This window comes from Thermobia domestica, chromosome 9 (genome assembly GCF_964235325.1).
Source record: "Thermobia domestica chromosome 9, izTheDome1.hap1.1, whole genome shotgun sequence".
Taxonomy (NCBI): Eukaryota; Metazoa; Arthropoda; class Insecta; order Zygentoma; family Lepismatidae; genus Thermobia; species Thermobia domestica.
Genome location: NC_137462.1, coordinates 6,424,638 through 6,443,203, shown reverse-complemented (window position 1 = coordinate 6,443,203; position 18,566 = coordinate 6,424,638). Strand labels below are relative to the sequence as shown.

The 18,566-nt window shown below is 36.0% G+C and overlaps 1 protein-coding gene across 1 annotated transcript; it reads left to right on the top strand.

Annotated features, from left to right (window-relative positions):
- The first annotated feature begins 1,759 nt into the window (after positions 1–1,759).
- On the top strand, positions 1,760–16,053 carry MED19 (mediator complex subunit 19). The gene is made up of 4 exons (XM_081770525.1): positions 1,760–2,323; positions 5,717–5,873; positions 10,533–10,632; positions 15,385–16,053. Exons 1-4 carry the CDS (start codon positions 2,143–2,145, stop codon positions 15,655–15,657), a joined length of 711 nt encoding a protein of 236 aa, XP_081626651.1. The 5' UTR covers positions 1,760–2,142; the 3' UTR covers positions 15,658–16,053.
- The last annotated feature ends 2,513 nt before the right edge of the window (positions 16,054–18,566 follow it).

Here is an 18,566-nt window from a genome sequence, read left to right as displayed (position 1 = left end):
TCTGGGGGGGAGGGGTCGATCGAGTCTTGAAGAAGAAAATGTCTTACCACTGGTCTAATTCCTAGCTCTGTGTCTTTCGTGCACATGATCCCGTGTTCAATTTCCGGCGGAGAGCATAAAAAATTAATATCAAATCATTCACTTCCAATACTCATCTGTCTTCTTAAGCCTAATTTGCTGGAATGTTGAACTTTTTTTCATTTTCGAAGGAAAACATCTTAGATTTCATGCTTCTTTATACTAGAACAGCAGACAAAAATCCGTGGTTTCTGAAAATGGACTTTTTGTACCGTATATTTATACAAAGAAATACTAACAAAATGCAAATTGTCTGAGGAGAGAGGCGTTTCTGGACCCTGAAGCGGAAATAAAGCGGAAAATATTTGCGGTAGCGATGCTTTCTATTCAGAAAAACTTGGCGAGCAGCATTTCAGATTTCAATGAAGTCACAGAAAAATTTGAAGCTCGAAAATAACGAAGAAAGACCTTCCATTTTAAAGTACTGTATAGTTTATAGAATTAAATAATTTTGTTTAACTGCGTGCATGTAATTTTCTTGCTTTTTTTCTTCTCTTCGGGTTAACGCCATCATTCATGGCTTACAGCACATGCTATATATTCGATTTATCTCTTGTTCAATGACATAAGTGAAGAAGTTTGTATATAAATAGTGTATAAACGTACATTGATAGTGGTTGTTTGAAAAAAAGAAATAGCTTATATATTAAATCAATATTTGAGAAATAATTAAATCAATAATATACAAATAGAGCTTAAAAGACTTTCCCTTTCATATTTCCTGAATATTTTTTGGAAAGACTCAAGAATGCTGGGGGAGGGGAAAACTTGCGCGTACGTACGTACCTTTGATATTGCAACATTGAAACTGGTGCTTGTACAGACCACAAACAACTACTGTTAATTAGTCATTTTGACATATGAGCTAAAGTTACCCCAATCATGAAAAATCTTGCATGGCATTAAAAAATTGGAACTATAATCATCATTCTTGGTCACACTGAGTGTTTACTGCTTTCAAAAGAAAGCCAAAGGATTGCTTTTTAACAAGGAGAAATATAATTAAATTATCTCCCTAATCTTACGAGATGTTAGAAAAGGAATTTTGAAAATTAAGAAAAATGGGTCAAAGTATATCCAGTTTACGGTACCTTGAGAAAACCCAGACACGGTGTTGTCCATCACAAACTTACTTGATTGGGGTTCGAACTAGGGACCCCACGCACCAGAGATAAGCGCTGTATCACTGAGCTACCGTCCCCCCAGAAAGAAATTAGACGAAGAATTATAATTTTCCAACGAATATTTCTTGCGATATGTTGCTCGGGGATGATCGAGCTATAGGAAAGTATGCAAGTGGTTTAATTATAAATGAGCCTGCACATAGTAAGGGTATCTTCAACTTTTGGACATCTTTTTTGGAGTATCAAAACAAAGAGAGAGAGAGAGTGAATGTTTGTTTCTTTTCCAAACATATTATAAACACAAGCACAAGTTATAAGACGTGACATATTATTATGTTCCCCTCGACATACTAGATTTTTGAACAACAATTTCAAGTGGTATTCTTAAACTTAATCTTCTCTATAAATTATACATACGTCCTCCCATTCCCCCTTCTGACGCCTCTGTTTTTATGTTAAGTATTTAAATTTTGAAAAATGTGCGGGCCGCATGTTGAATATCCCTTCATGAATTTTTAGGGATATTTTACGGCTGATCTACCCAATCTGGCAACGCTGTCCACAGAGAAGGAGAGAGAAGAGTAGTGAGCAGGTACAAGCGGAGATGGGAAGAGAGATTTGTGTAATAATTTATTGGTCTGGATCTGGAACGTAAGCTAGCTTCTACTTTTCCGTTTGAGACATCCATTTGGAGAATTATCTTGCACCCGAAGCCTGCTCAGTTTGTAAAGTTGAACATATAATAGACAATGTTCAATTTTCTACTGTGTTGTGGTGCCAAGTGTGAGTACTATCTGGCGAGAAGCTCGGACCAGTTGCTGTCAAAGTAACCAATTTTGTAAAAATTAAATTAACTGTTTATTATTCTTGTGAATGAAAGTGTTAAATATCTCAATGGAATTTTTTCTCTGAAGAATGTTTAATTAGGAGAGGATGAGGGATGATGGCTGATCAGTTTCGTAAAGTTGAGCAGTATTCGCCAAAATCATCACCAAGAGGGGCCCGATCCCCTGTCGTTTCTCGCCAAGATTCTACGGGAACACTAAAGACGACGATCTCACTGGGAAAAAATCCGTCCATTGTTCATAGTGGACCCTTCTACTTGATGAAGGAGCCTCCGAGTAAGTATATTTTCTTTACAAAGAAAATCTTGTTACTAGTGCAATGGGTAACTTAAGGTAGACCAATGTGATCTTACATATAGTTTTACACCGTAAGCAGATGAATCATATAGGGGCGCAAGTTTGGAAAATCTGTTCAGAAAAGCTTTATTAGAAAGAAAGAAAGGAAAAGGCAAGGCTTAAGGTATTTATGCAAATGTCATTACCATGTAGTTTACTTGAATACAAGCACTGCGCTCAAAATTCACAGTGTGTGGACTTTTCCCATGATATTTTGTCAATGATTTCAAGTAACATGTGCCTGTACACGTTTGATGTCCTGTTAAATCCTGAACCTGTGTGTCTTCCATCAAACTCTTACACGAGGAACAAATCAAATTCTCACAGGCAGCCGCGGTTGCCCATCGTTGTAGGAGGACACTTCTATGTGAAAGGTTCTGGGGTTGATTCCAAACCATAGGGGCTTATTGTGGACGACATTGTGGTTTGTTGGTTTTCTCGCGTTTCATACCACTTTTCTGTTCCACAAAATTTTCATAATTATTTACTCTCATTACTCATGCTTCTCCTTTACCCTTTAACATACTATATAATTATGATACGTTAAAGATTTCAGTTACCTCAAATATTGATGTAGCTTTGAACAAAGTAGACTAAATATAAAATTCGTGCTAAGTTCCAAAAAGAAAAAAATATGGCCTATGTTTAGCAGAAGGGGTCCAGCTCTTTTCTCTAAAAAATGTTACAATTTTGGTAATTTCTGTTCACATTCGGTTAGTTTAGGATAGGGTTGGGTAGTTTAAGTTAGGTTAGGCTAGTTTAGGTTACGTTAGGTTAGTTTAGTTTATGTTATATTAGTGTAGGAGTCCCGCATAATTTTCCAAAAAATGATAGAATTTCGCGTATTTCTACTAATATTACGTTTAGGTTAGTTCAGGTTAGCTTACGTTAGTTTATGTTAGGTTAGGTTAGATTTGGTTATGTTATGTTACGTCTAAGTACTTGTATCACTCATTTCTCATGTAAATTTTGTGTTTTTACGTGCTTCTGGACTGCTTGTACTAAACATACCCCAAAAATATTGAGTAAACAGCTGAGATGTTACTTCAGAACTGATGGAACGTATAGGAACGCGCATTCTTTTGGGGATTATTTGAACTACTCCCACAGTGAATACTAGAGAGCCAGTTTTTCACTGAGTAGTGTTAGGCACATTTTTACATTAAACCGAACTTTTCCCTTTTTGGCACTTAGCACTGATTTCATTTTCATTCTACAAAAATTCAGCATGGTTCTTATGACTGCATTTTGTGTGTGTTTGTGTATGTATGTGTGTAAGATTTTCATGATGTGTAACATAGAAAGATAGTACACCGAAGGCGCAGTGACTGGCGATATTCCAGGCTAACATTTTGGCTACAAATTAGTGTCTTCATGAATAAAACAAATAAAGCTTGCTCTAGTCGCGACTTCGCACTTTCATTACGTGCGGTTGAATTCTTTGTGTTGGGACCGGAAACTACGAGATTAAGTGAAAGCACGCAAGATCATTCGACTGTGGCAGTGTGGACAATAATTCCCCTTCATTATATTGTGCTAGTCTTTTGTAGTCTTTTATACCAGATTTACTTTTTTTTTTTTTTTTTTTTTTTTTTGTTACCATATTGTGTAAAAGAAAACAAAACCTTTTTGAGAGTAAATATTACATTGACCCTGCAGTTGAGGTTCTTTCGGAGATGCGAGATGATGTACTTGGTTAGTTTTAAGAAAATGGTTCCAAACTTCCCTACTCTACTCTACTCTCGTTATCCCTGCCTTGCTGTACTGTATTCCTGTAAAGCGGTCGTACTTATAATGCGCAAGTGGAACGTGTATTGTAAAGTTAACGCCCTTTTTTTTTTTCCTGGACACCAGGACTCTCATTAATTTCAGTGAAGATCAGGGTTGGCAAAAACCATGGCTTTTAGTGAAAAAACAAAAAAACTGGTTTGGTTTAAACGTTTTTTTTTTTTGTTTTGTTTTTTGTTTTTTGTTTGTTTGTTTGTTTAAATAATTTGCTCTATGTATTTATATTACATATGGACAGAAATAAGTTTGTTCCGCCCTGCTGTTATTATGCATCAACAGGGTTATGCTGGAAGGGGTCTTATAAGCTTAAAGCGGAATCCAAAACATTAACACACATACAACATCACAGCGAGTGTATGGCATTACATTACATTATATCTTGTTTGTTTGTTACTATCACAACCTTCAGTTCGTCGTTCTTCGTAACAACATTCAATTATATATTTGAAATACACATTATTTTTCTTCTTTTTCTTCCTCTATAATATAAACTGGCTTCTACTTATTTGTAAACCAACTATTGCTCGAAGAGAGTACAAGTATACAATAAAGAATACAACATACCGTTGTGCAGTCTGTAATGATAATGGAGTTAACATTCATATGTCTTGAAATCACATTTAGTGAATTTTTCGCATTTTTGGTACCAGGCCATTCACCAAGAAAAACGACATCCAGACTTTCCTTTTCACTCTTCCCACATTGCATTTCCTATGGCCAAACAGTGTCTTATCTACTTCTACGGTTAAAGATGACCCACGAATAGCACCCAGCACCCACTCCGTGTGCCTATTAACAGTCTCCACATACATCTTTCGTCGCATGTCGAAGACCACATTGTTGTTTCTTTAACTTTTGATCACCTCCACTAAAACATAATTTGTTACTACTGGTTTCCGTATTCCGTATTTTAGTTGCTAGACGGGATAGTTTTCAGTTACATATTTCATCAGTAAATAACATTTGAACGCACTTGACACCAACATTGGCAACACACACACGTATACCTTGAATAGCCCGCCGAACAAGAGATTAAGCAGGTAACAACTCTGTGACATCACCGAATTCTAAACACCATAATTGCACATACTATATGAACGATTGCAATAACGTATCGAACGGAACAGATTTGTTGCGAAAAACGCAATCAAATCACTGAATCAAAGAATCGAATGAACGAATCAATAATGAGTGAAATGCCTAAAGGAAAGACTTGGCGAAGTGAAATTTTAGTTTAACGTCCCATGGCTATGCCGTTTCGACTAAAGGAACTGAATAATGGTAGAATTAATTTTTTAGTGCTCAGTCACTTTGAATACAACCAGACACTACGTGCACCAAAGCCACACACGCTACCCATAGACAGCTGGGAGGGCTCTGTTTCTTAATGTGAGTCCTTTAAAATACCAGGTGGTATAGCCTGTGCCTAATTTTCCAAGAGCATGCGTTAATTTTTGTTGTTAAAAGATGTTTTTCAATATTACAGGGATTTACTGTGTTAAGGTGTTATTGCTACATTTTTTTTCTTTTCTTTATTTCTTTCAGCCGAGAGTGACCTAACGGGGGCCACAAATTTGATGGCGTTCCATGGCTTGGAGCATACGTACAGCAAATTCAGTGGCAAGAAAGTGAAAGAGCAGTTGTCCTCGTTTCTTCCAAATCTTCCAGGGGTCATTGACACACCAGGACATCAGGATAACAGGTTTGAGATATACATTATGCTTACTAATTACTTTATGCAGGATTCTTACAAATCTTGAAGTCAGGGAAATCCTAGAAAACGAAATAATATGAAAAAAGGGAAAATGGTACTTAAGCTTACTTAAATCAGAATGAATTGAGGATTTTACTTATGAAATTATTTTTATTTAATTATGTTTATTTTTATTTGCTTATTTGTTGAGGTAAGCTGATAATTCAAATGCAGGAGCCAAATGAAGCATGTTTGAAGCAGTTAGTCTAAGTAATTATGTTACTTGGTAATACTATTTAGCGTTTCTTGTACATTTTAATATTTTTTACATTTTTTCTTTTTCATTTAACAGATTTGTAAGAAAACTTGTTGTGATCATTTTAAACCAGTAATTATTACTCTTAGTGCCGTTATTGAGCAAACAAACAAACCAAAAAAAAAAAAAAAGGTTAGAGAATTGCCCTGGGTAGCGATATCTTCCCCTCCCGCGGTCCCAACAAAATAATATTGTCATACCTTGAAATATTTGCATATGCAAAAGTGAAACATTTTTACAATACCTATTGTTATGGAACTTAGAAAAAAAATTAGAGGTATCATTAAAGTTGTGCTTTTCTTTTTACTGCGTTCTTTAAGAATCCTGTATCATTTTCTTTGAAATGGGTTTAAGGAGTAATGTTGAAACTTTCCTAAAACTCCTAGTATGCTCGTTGGGGAGTAGGGTGACTTTTTTAAAAAAAATTATTTTATTTATTTATTTATTTTTTTAAGCTTAAATAGACATTCTGTGGTCAGTGTACATGTTTTTGTGCATTGTTACATGGCCGCTCTGTAAATCGGCATTCTATGGTTGGTCTCGTTCTATGATCGGGGTACTCGATTTTTTTCTTTCTTTTCTTGGGTGGATTCTATCAAAAGCTACAGCTCGGTAGAACTTATAAATTTGTGTATGATCCGTAACAATTTTTTGAAGACAAGATATGAATGATGAAAGCACCGTGATATCAGGGACACTTTTAAACAATAACGCTCATGCGGTTTTTTTTTTCTTTCTTCCATAGAGCAGTTTCTTACAAATGGTTTGAAATGTCATTGTAGTCTGTTAATTTTGCTTTCGTACTTGAGGCGCGGTGGCTCAGTAGTAGAGCGTTCACCTCATGTGCTTGGGGTTCGTGGTTCAATACCAGCTTGCGCCGTGTGGACTTTGTGGTGGATGAACACCGTGCTCGGGGTTCTCCCGTTTCCTCCCACTTTCTTCATTTCACTTATTTCTCATAATCACCGTCTCCTTTAGCCTAACCGGCATAACCGTAGGACGTAAAACTCAAAGATTTCATTTCATTTTTTGTTCTCGTACTGTATTTTTTATTAATACAAGAATATTAAATTAAATTAATCCAGAGTGTTGGTATTTTATTTTGGGCTTTGTTGCGTTAGAAATAAGAATATTATTTTAAATCCCGCAGTTGCTAGAATGGCGAAATACTTTGCGCATATGGTATTTATATAGTTTTGTACAGGTTCAAAATGTGCATAACTCAATGAAACACACGTTTTAATCATTTATATTTTTATCTAGAATGATTTATTTTTGATATTCCCGTTAAAACTGTTGACGTTCAACAATTCGGCACACCCGTGGTCCATTAGTGCCGAATTGAAGAACGCCTGCTGTATTAACCAAGCCTTTATTTAGATCTTACAGACATTCTTCATTAGAGTACCATTATCTCATTAAATGCTGCAGGTTGATCTGGCACCTGGAAATCAGGGAAAGATAAAAAATACTTTGCAAGATCCTTATGTATGGCTACAGTTAGCCGCCGTAGAAACTAAAACCCATTATTCGATAATACCACAGCAGTCACTTATTTTGTAGTTAGAAACCTAAAGGTTGCTCCCCCCCTCTCCAAATCAGTAGATCCCAATTCCTGTTCTGTACGAATGTAGTCCAATTAGGACGAAGATCAAACTGTCGTCCAGCTATTGTCTGCATTTACCCAAAGATCTGTCTCCAACCAACCGAAGTTCCTTATTTATGATTCTATCGACCTGCCATCAGAATTTGATTTCGGGCATTGTATTAACCCTTTCAGACCCAATGTGTGTTATTTGTCATTTGTATAATGGAATACTTTGGTGGCAATATTGGGTACCTTAGATGAATAGTTGCCATCTGACGATTTTCTCTTTGATTCAGTATTGATCTCCACAGAGCAAAATGGGTAAGAAATAAACACGACATAGCTTTTTGATATGGATTCAAAGTTCCAGGATTAAGTTACATCTTGACCTGACCTTTATTCGTATATTCAAATCTAAAATTGTAGAAATTTGTTAGTGATCAGTGGCGGCCAGTGAATTATGATACCGAGTGTTGCCGGAATAAAAATAAGGGAAAAAGTAAAATTTTGACTCGCATATTTGTTGCAAGCATTATTGCCACCGTGGAATTCTCTGAATTTAAACTCAACTTTAAGATTCGCAAACTGTAACATCACGTTCTTCTCTTTTCATTCCGTACAGTTATTCCTCTTTCTTGTTTCTTCCTTTGTACATAATTCGGCTTCCCTGGTCCTGTCATCAGTTTGATCTTTTATCACATTAATGTCCCTTTCAAAGTTTAAAATGGTGTGCTCTCTTGAAATTGCTCAAACAAATTTCTTCAAGTGGCATTACTTTATAATGAAAATGAAATGAAATTTGTAGTTGAGCGTCCCCATTTAGGCTAAGGGAGACAGATTAATAATGAAAGTGAACGATTGTGCAAGAATTGGTGGAATGAAAATGTAGAAGGAAAGAGAACCCGAGAAAGCCAACGGACACGATATTGTCTACCAAAAACTTACTTGACCTGGGATCGAACAAGAATGCCTCGCAACAGAGGTAAGCGCTGCATGGCATTACGTTGTTAATGAAAGATTCGTCATTACAGAAACATATTACTAAAGATATGCCAGATTGACTTGATCCCTAGTCTTCCATTGCAAGCGCTGCTATCGGCTGAAGGTATTCCACTCGCTTTCTCTCGCTTAGCAACAGCTGAACCCTCATTGGCTCAACGCGTGGGTGTGTGAGGGTGTGAGTGTTAGTTCGCATTTTTGCTACGGCTCAAGACATTTTGGCAGCACAATAGTTCTTGTAATATAATTCTAAATACTGGCTTATTAATATTCTGCTTTCAAATGACTACATGAACTATACACTGCCAATATAAGGAAATAATTAAACTTATAAATGCGTATTTACTTTCATTTGTTGTATACTTCACTACTTACGAGTATTTTTCTTCTTAGTTTGAAGCTCGATCACATGTAAAAAATGTGCCATTATATTGGTTAATCTTCAGCTTAGTCACGTGTGTACCGTTCTTCTCTTTGAAAAACATGAATATATTAAGTGAATTCCATATGTTTCAGTAATTCTATCTAGTGCTAAAGCTTCTCGCCCTTTCGAAACTTTGCCGCGATGCTTAAGCATTGGAACGACCAAAATCTTTAACTTTTAGGGTAGGAGAAAGCAGACATAACATTCGCTCCCTGCTACAGAATCTGCTTGTAAACTCGTTGTAACACAGTAGAAATAAGTGTCACTGTAATAATTATTTACTTCTTTTTGAATAGTTTAGTGAATTTACAATTACAGAAGTGCAAAAGTATGTTACGTAAGATGTGTGTGTGTGTATGAGAATGATCGGAAGCAACTTTCCTCACTTCCTTATTACTGTTGCTAATAATAATTTTACTTGAAAAAACTGATTGTTGCGCAAGGTTGCAGTGTTGCAAATATTAACCAGAACTGGGTTCCATACGTGTTTATTTCGCCAGTTTTTTTCAAGCTTCTCCGGCGTCCCGAATCACAAACTTAATGAGTGCCCTTTTTTCACTCAGCAAACATTTGAATACCGTCACCACAAATTGTAGAAAACAAAATAGCTATGCTATTTCTCTGGATTTCCCATACCATTAAATGTGTTCCACAGGAAATTGATCGAATTCGATAATAATCTCCAGGGGCAAAACAAAACACAATACAATCGAAACTGTGATCGAAGTGACATCTCGTAAAATGCCATGAAGTCAGCGATGATGATTGAGTAGCGGAAGTTCAAACTTCTAGTCCTAGATGAGGAATAAAGTGACTGTGCACAGAAAGTATAATCTGTATAAGAAAAGATTGATCTAGAAATGTTAATTGTAGATTTAGTACGAAGATTTTATGTTGAAAAACTTCCATATTTACACACTAATTGTTTGCTGAGTAAAACCATATATTTTCGTTAAAAATTAAATATGTGTTACAGTTTCACGAACTAACTCTTTGGCTTCATCACACACTATGAGATACAGGATAACTGGACAATCTTTATACTGTACACAGTGTATATATATATATATACACAGTATAAAGATTGTACAGTTATCCTGTATCTCATAGTGTGTGATGAAGCCAAAGAGTTAGTTCGTGAAACTGTAACACATATTTAATTTTTAATGAAAATATATAGTTTTACTCAGCAACCAATTAGTGTGTATGTAATTATACACAAAGCAAAGCTTCTACTTACGGAAAATGAAAAAAAAAAAAAAAAAAAAGTACAAGATGCTTTGATTATAGAAGTATTTCATAATAAAGAAGTTCATTAATTTGTGTATGTTTTATTTACAGTTCACTTCGCTCCGTGATTGAGAAGCCACCGATCGGAGGCAAGGAATTGGCGCTGCTGACAAGTGTTCAGTTAGCTGGCTTCAGACTTCATCCAGGACCAGTAAGTATAAGGCGCATTTCATCGCCTCTCATTAATATCCTTACATAGGGTTTCTTTGCTCAGGTTTTCTGTTTCATGCGATTCTGATTTTCTATCATCCTAAATTAAAACTTCTCATTCTTCTTCTTCTTCCACTTATTATTATTATTATTATTATTATTATTATTATTATTATTATTATTATTATTTAGTGACGTCTGAAGGTGTTGGAAATAGTTTACAAAATTATTGAAGATTAAAATAATTAAATAAAAAACCTTTTTAAACTAACTACCTCTTATGACCGTTTTTAGTGGAATAGGATTATTTCGGTATCAACGCGTCTTTGCACCCACTACCCCCTACTCCTCATTGATGACCGCTAATTGTTGTCAGAAAACAATATTTTATCAGCTTTTAAGATGAACGCTTTATTAGAAATCTTTCTCTCAAGGAAGATACTTGTAGTGTTAGAAAGCATTTGCCATTTAGTGCTAATGACGTAAACCACAATGGATAGAGTGGGTGAACTCAGTATGTTGTAGAAATCCGTGGTGTCCAGTCGGGTTTGAAACAAAGAGAAATTTGGTGATGTAGTCATGTCTGAAAAATTCCTTTGAATAAGCTAAAAGTGCATTTTTTTTTTCAAGGCTCATAGCAATTTTTTTTTTTTTTTTTTAACTAAAAGTTACTTTTTTGGGGAGGTAAAGTGACTTTTTCGTGTGATTTATGTTTTGCATTGGCAGGTTTCTAAGAAAAATGTAAAAATAAATGGAAAAAGGCAGAAACTTCTTACTCATTACTCTTCTGAAAGCTTCAGTATTTGCTGCCACATGTGAAACAGTCAGCTTTTATTCTTTCTAAAGCTCAGTGGATGGTTGGTGGATGCTTAAGCTCTCAAGGTGGGGTTGAGAATCCTTCTGTGTCTATTCTTTCTTCTATCATAATAGCCTTTTAATTTTCTCTCGTAATATTTAACGCTCCGCTCAACGTTGTGTGGGGTTCATCATGTTCATCATGTTCGTCGTCGTCTTGTTTGTTCTTCTTAAGAGTAGGCGATGAATTTGAATATTTCATGGCTTTGAGAACTCTCAATGCTAAGTTAAATATAGTGTCTGGGATGAAGAAATTCGGAAATAGGCCAGAACTGGTTCCACTTACTCAGAAGCTTCTTACATCTGCTAAGCCTGCTTACCGTAACTACAAAGCATACTTAGAAAGCCTAAGAAAGGAGGAAGCTCAAAAAGAAGAAGTAAAGAAGAAAAGATGAAACAAAACAATAAAGAGAGAGGTGATGGAGAAATTGACAAAGGAAAAAAGGGTCATGATGAGATTTTGGTCACTTTTTCGTGTGCTTTTGGTCACTTTTCAAATATTTATAAGAGACCAGACCACTATGAGCCGGGTTTTTTTGTAATCAAGGTAAGAATTTTCAGATAACGATTTGCACTGTCCTTCAAACAGAACCAACTGCAGATGATATTTTTTTCAAGGGAGGTGAGGGTTTTTCTTTCTCATTGTATTTACGCTTTATCAAACTGAGAGTGGAACTAGGTAATAAAAAAAAGAAAGAAAAGGAAAGAACCTGCGACATACCATCCTGGAATGCATTGTCACGTGACAACATAGCTAGGCTACGAAATACAGAGTTTAGTGGGGGGGGGGGGGGCAATCAAATTGAGCGGTTGGAGCGGCAAGACATCAGGGGAGCGAAGGTTTATCGAAAGGGGGGTTAGAGTTCCGCTAATATAGAAGGCTGAGCAGCAGTTCATTTAGGACAGCAGTTTTTTTGTAAATTAAATTAAGAACATGTGAATTTCGTACTCGAACTATGTGAATTCAATGCACAAACGTCAAATAGTACATCCAGAATTACTGGTTACAATAGAGTAATAATTAGAAACTATTCTTCGAACACTGAATCCATAAAAATAAAATAGAATCTCTTATTGTATTTATTCTGTGTGTGGTATTTAATGACTGTCACTTCAGTTTCAATAAAGGAATAAAAACAAAGGTGAAGTAATACACACACACACACATATATATATATATATATATATATATATATATATATATATATATATATATATATATATATATATATATATATATATATATATATATATATATTAACTGAATTGTATCAAAAGACTGCTTGTCGCTGACTATTTCCATGTTATTCATTATGTAATCAGTGTTGTATTGAAAAATTGTAGATTTTCACTACTTCCCTTGTCAACAGACATATAAAAGTTGAAACAAAACTCATTCTTGGGACGTTAAAAACCGTTTTTCGATATCCCTTACTGCTTTTCCTCTATATGAAAATCAGTATTGAAACCGGAAATACTAGTAAATTTAATCACTTCCGGTTTCGGTAGAGTTGCAGGTGGTGATATATTCTCTTGAGAGGCTGAACTGATTAGATTGTTTCCTTGTGGTGATCCAAGATTAAAACCGGAAGCGGTTGATTTCTACAATTTCCTGTTTAAATAGAGGGTTAACGGAGAAGGTGTGGGACTTAATCTTGGGACGCTGAATCGATTGTAAGAAACAATTTCTTGGTATCTCTGTTTTTCCTCTGAAAATAAATATAGAAACAAAAAGTGCTAATAATTTTGAACCACTTTCGGTTTCCGTAGTGTGTTTCGAGTTGTGATGGAATGTTCTCTTAAGATGCTGAATTGATTGCAGAGAATACTTGTCGCTATTTATTACCATTTTTGTTCTATAGCGATGAACATTGAAACCGGAAATTGGTTTCTACCTCTTTCAGTTTAAACAGAGGGTTAACGTTGGAAGTGGAATCTACCGTATTTGCTCAAATATTGGCCGCACTTTTTTTTTTTTTCTAAATTTTGCGTTGAAAAATCATTGGACTGTCTATAATCGAGATTTTTTTTTTCCTCAGATAATAAATCGTCAATTTCAAAATGACATGTACACGTATCTTGTGGGTGGAAATTAATACCATTATAAGTTACTTCTGTAAACCATCAAAAACTTAAGAAAATAGGAGAGAAACTTAATTTGTTCGCAAAAATTGCCACCTTTATTGGGTACCGGTAACGCCTTACACTGGCACAAAAATCATTTGTACACTTATATTAACAGGAATACGTATCTTTGGTATATAGTGTATATATATATATATATATATATATATATATATATATATATATATATATATATAGTGTATGCGGTTTATTTAAATACAGTGCCTGTTCTTGAAAAAAGAAACAAGTTTGTTGAGCAAATCTGCGTCAGCTTGTTTCTACACACCCAAATCAAGCACAATCACTTCCCATCATCTCAGAATCACCAGCATCTGATTCCTCACGCTCGCTAGATCCAGAATGCTGCTCAGTCACTATCACAAAGGTGGTCATCTTCAGTCCCATCAAGACTGTTGGAAATTTCAGTTTTTTTGAAAGTTTTCATAGTAAGTTCTTCCGATAATGACCGCCAAGCAGCAAAAATTTAACGGCGCACTTTTCACACAGATGCACGTTGCAAACTGACCCTGGCGTCGAAGTTTCTTTGTTCATGATGTAATTTCTATAGAATTGTCTTATACTAACTTTGAATGGATGACTGATACACACTTCCAAAGCTGCAACACACAACTTTCTGGTAAATTTAGTAGTGCTGCCTACATTCGCACGTGGTTTATATTCGTGCAGATACAGTATTCTTAGGATGCTGAATTGATTTTTTTTTAAAGGGGGGGAGGGGGGTCCTCGAAATCATTTACCGTTTTTGGTCTTGTTTTGCAAGTTTTCTCGGCTCGCGTACTTAAGTCGCCGACTGTTTCTGAAGTCCAAAGTGGGATGTGTTTTCCAAATCGCGTATCTGGTGATGACTCTTTAGGGCTATTTTAATAATGTAATTGACCATTAAGTGTTGCATGGAACAACTAGTGACACACTTCCTTAGATCGGACTATGTGTTACGTGGAGCAGTACACTAACTCCGAAACTATGCATTTTTCTTCACTTACACAAGCTTTCTTTCTTATTTTGATGTGAGAAATAACTTCTTATAGTTTGTTGGTTTAATTCATTAACACCTTGTGTATGTATCTGCCTTTGATGTGTAACTAACAAACTCTATGGCCCTGTGAACCTTCGGGTTCAGTGCCGCGTTCACTAAAGTTCTCCATTGACTTCTGTCCAGTATCTACTTTGTATTCCTATTTCTGTGAGATCCATCGTAATATTCTCCTGCCATCTGCGCCTAGGTCTTCCTAATGGTCATTTTCTGATTAAACTTCCAGTCAAAACTTTGAAACCGTTACTACTTTCTCCATTCTGGCTACATGACCTGCCCACCTGAGCCTCTTAGATTCGATGACCCTAACAATGTTTGGTAAATAGTATAAATTATGAAGTTCTTTGTTATGAAGTTTCCGCTATTCCGCATTCCCGTTCCTCATGGGTCCGAATATTAGTCTCAGGATTTTATTCTCAAATGCTTGAAATCTGCGTTCTTTCCTCAGTGTAAGCAATCATGTTTCACAACGATACAACACAACAGGCGTGGTTATCGTGTTATATATTTTAAGCTTCAAGTTCCTCGACAGAATTTGCGACGACAAAAGATTTTGAACAGAATAATTACACGAATTCCCTGCCATTGATATCTAGAAACAAGATTTGTAGGTTCTATTTATGTTTTAACTAATAAATAAAGTACACCTGATATATGTACCACTCGTCGTTATGTAATGCTGATGAATAAGATAACATTTTCTTCTTTTTTTTCTTTCAGCTTCCAGAGCAGTACCGCTATGTTAACCAAGCACCACAAAAGAAGCACAAGAACAAACATAAAAAGCATAAACATAAGGCAGGGGACACTCCTAGCCAAGATCCTCCGGGGGCAGAGTTAGGGCAGGAGCCTCACGAGAAGAAGCATAAAAAACAAAAGAAGCACGACGAGGAAAAGGAGCGAAAGCGGAGAAAAAAGGAGAAGAAACGGAAGAAGCAGAAGCACAGCCCCGAACACCCAGGGCTACCCACCAGCCAGCACTCCAATGGGTGAAGGAAGGGTTCTTGGTCACGTATCGTAATAATGTTGCATGTTATGGACTCCAAAAGTGTGTACGAGTACTGAAAACATAAGTTGTTAGGTTTTCCCAAAGTGTACCAGTAGTGAAAATTTTGTTGTGAGTGTAATACAGGTTTTTACCATATACGTCAAATAAAAACATTATGAACATAGAAAAAAAACAATCCCTCGGTGAAGATGTTCATACGAGGTGTTCATCAAAAGTGATCCATCATATATGCAACTTTTTCTTTTTTCATATTTATACATTTCAAAACAATCTAATATTGCGAATATAGGATAGGTTCAATAGGAAGTCAGATGAATCGTGACACAGTGTACAAATAATGATTATATTATGAAAGATTAAATAGTATAATGCATGTTTAACTCTTGTACATTTTCTTTGTATGAAAAGAAAATTCCTTCCTGTTGATAAGGTCGCGCCTTCATTGCAAATGAAAACTCAATAGCCTACACTGGATCCGAAAACTTCGGAATCCAAATTACATCAATATATCTTTTTTTAAAGCTTGAAAATTTCGATCTTAAGCTTTTTGCAAAAGCGGTAAGAACGTAGTACCACTTATCATGTAACTACAAAGAAGTAATTTCATTTTCTGCCGTACTGTACTACTGTCCAATAGAGCTAAACATAATTTTGCTTCCGATTAAGGAATTTATGTTCCGTTTGTAGGGCTTAATGACGCTATTGACCAGTTTATTAATTTACCTTATACTATAATATGACTGTGCGGTGGCTCAATGGTAGAGCGGTCGCCTCTGGCGCGGGGTCCATGGTAAGATCCCAGCCCCACGCCGAGTGAGCTTTGTGATGGACACATACTGTGCGCGTGGGCTTTTTCTAACTCTTCCTTCATTCCAGATTATAATCTTAGGCACGTGCGCAGGAATTTATTTTTGGAGAGTTAAAACTTTCGGGAACGTTCAAATTCAATATGAGGATAAAATCACCTCTAAAATTAGATTAAATTTACATGAAAGTAGGGATTTCTGGAAAAGGGCGGTCCGGATCCCCAGGACCCTCTCTCTGTGTATGTCCCTGATCCATCTCATCTCCACGCGGTGGCTCAGTGGTAGAGCGTTCACCTCCGGTGCTTGGGGTCCCTGGTTCGATCCCAGCTCGCGCCGTGTGGACTTTGTGATGAACAAACACCGTGCTCATGGGTTTTCTCGGGGTTGTCCCGTTTCCTCCTACTTTCTTCATTCCACCATTTCATGCATTTCTCATCATCACCGTCTCCTTTAGCCTAACCGGCATAACCGTGGGACGTAAAACTCAAAGATTCATTTCATTTCCATCTCATCTCCATCGAATCCCTTAGTGGGACGTTAAAGTAAAAGAATCTATAATATGACTGGATAATGTTGATGATATATAATTTAATGCGAGAATATAGAACAGCTCTCCTAAAGGAGAAAAAATATTTAAAATTTCCATGTTGCCCACCAACCTATGGTTGAGGTGAGAAAGAAGAAGAATATGAAAATATAAATGAAACGTGGGTCTTCTAAGAAGAAGAATGGTTAAGCACATATATGTAGAAATGACTTCGATCTTCAACTGAAGCTTGTCGTTTAATATGAACATGTTCTATTTAGACTCAAATATTTGGAATAAATAGACATAAGAAAATACGAAATCTCTTTTCTATTTTCGGTTGCTTTTTTCCCTAAAATATATAATTGCATTTGGTATAGTTGTAATTTTTCTTAAGCATAGCTTGTAACGGCTTGTAAAACCGCAACGCTTGGACTACAGACGACGCTCCATTCGCACTAGTTCGGACCAACAATCCCAACATGTTGGGATCATTCGCATTTGCAGATTTTCGTCGGTCTTTGCAATTCGCAGTTCGGATCTACTGAAGAGACTCCAATTCATTTACACATGTTGGGATGTCTGCATTCATATTCGCAATCTCATTTCGTTGCAATGGAGGCGCGGCCTAATGTGTTCGCAATCGATCTTAAAGCAATTTGACTGAAAACTGAACTTCAGAAGAAACTCTCAGTATAAGAAATGTAGGAGGGACTAGGAAGTTTTGGAAGGACTTGAAACCATTTTCTAACGCAAAATTCCACCATTATTTCAGTTTTTGAAGATACGAAATTATGAGGATCCATTGTTTCTCCCACAAGGCCGAAGAACTGTATGTAGAAGTTGAATGTAGTGTAGTAAACACCTTCATTATGGGAGAGGGGAGGGTAAAGTCTGTAATTTAATTGGTCAAAATTCTTGCTAAGGAAAACGTTGTGTGTTTTTGCTCAATATCGTTGATTTTTTTTTTTTTTTTTTTTTTTAAATTGTCATTAGGTTTCTTTAAAGTTAAGTTACCTTTGTCACTACGTCTTACCTTATTTGCATTGGTCGTAAGAGGCTAACCTGACGAGCGGCGAATGGGCCTAATCTAAAAGCCTGTACGATTACTCTACTTCTCTGTGAAAGGCTATCATCGTGAGTTTTAATTTGATGAGTACAAAGCAACCTTCCAATAATTATAGACATTTATTCATTTTAATTTCAGTGGACTCCAGGATACATAGCCAAGTTAAGTTTCTGTTTTCAGTTGCTGTAGGTGTATATGCCGGGATGATATCTTTAAATAGTTCCTGGCCAACCTCGTTTCTAGTTATTTGTTGTTAATTATTCTTAAGAATTGGTCTCATAAACTGTATCTGGAAGTTTGATTTAAAACAAGATTGGCTAAAGATAGGAGTGAGACTTTTCTTTTAGATGTGCTAATATTTATATTTACACACGATGCTTACACGGAGTTGAAATAAACGGTAGTAATTAACGTTCGAAGAATAGGAACTGTAAGCTTCTCTTATTAAATGTTCTCTCAGCAATTAAAGCAAAAAGTGAGTGACTGTATTAA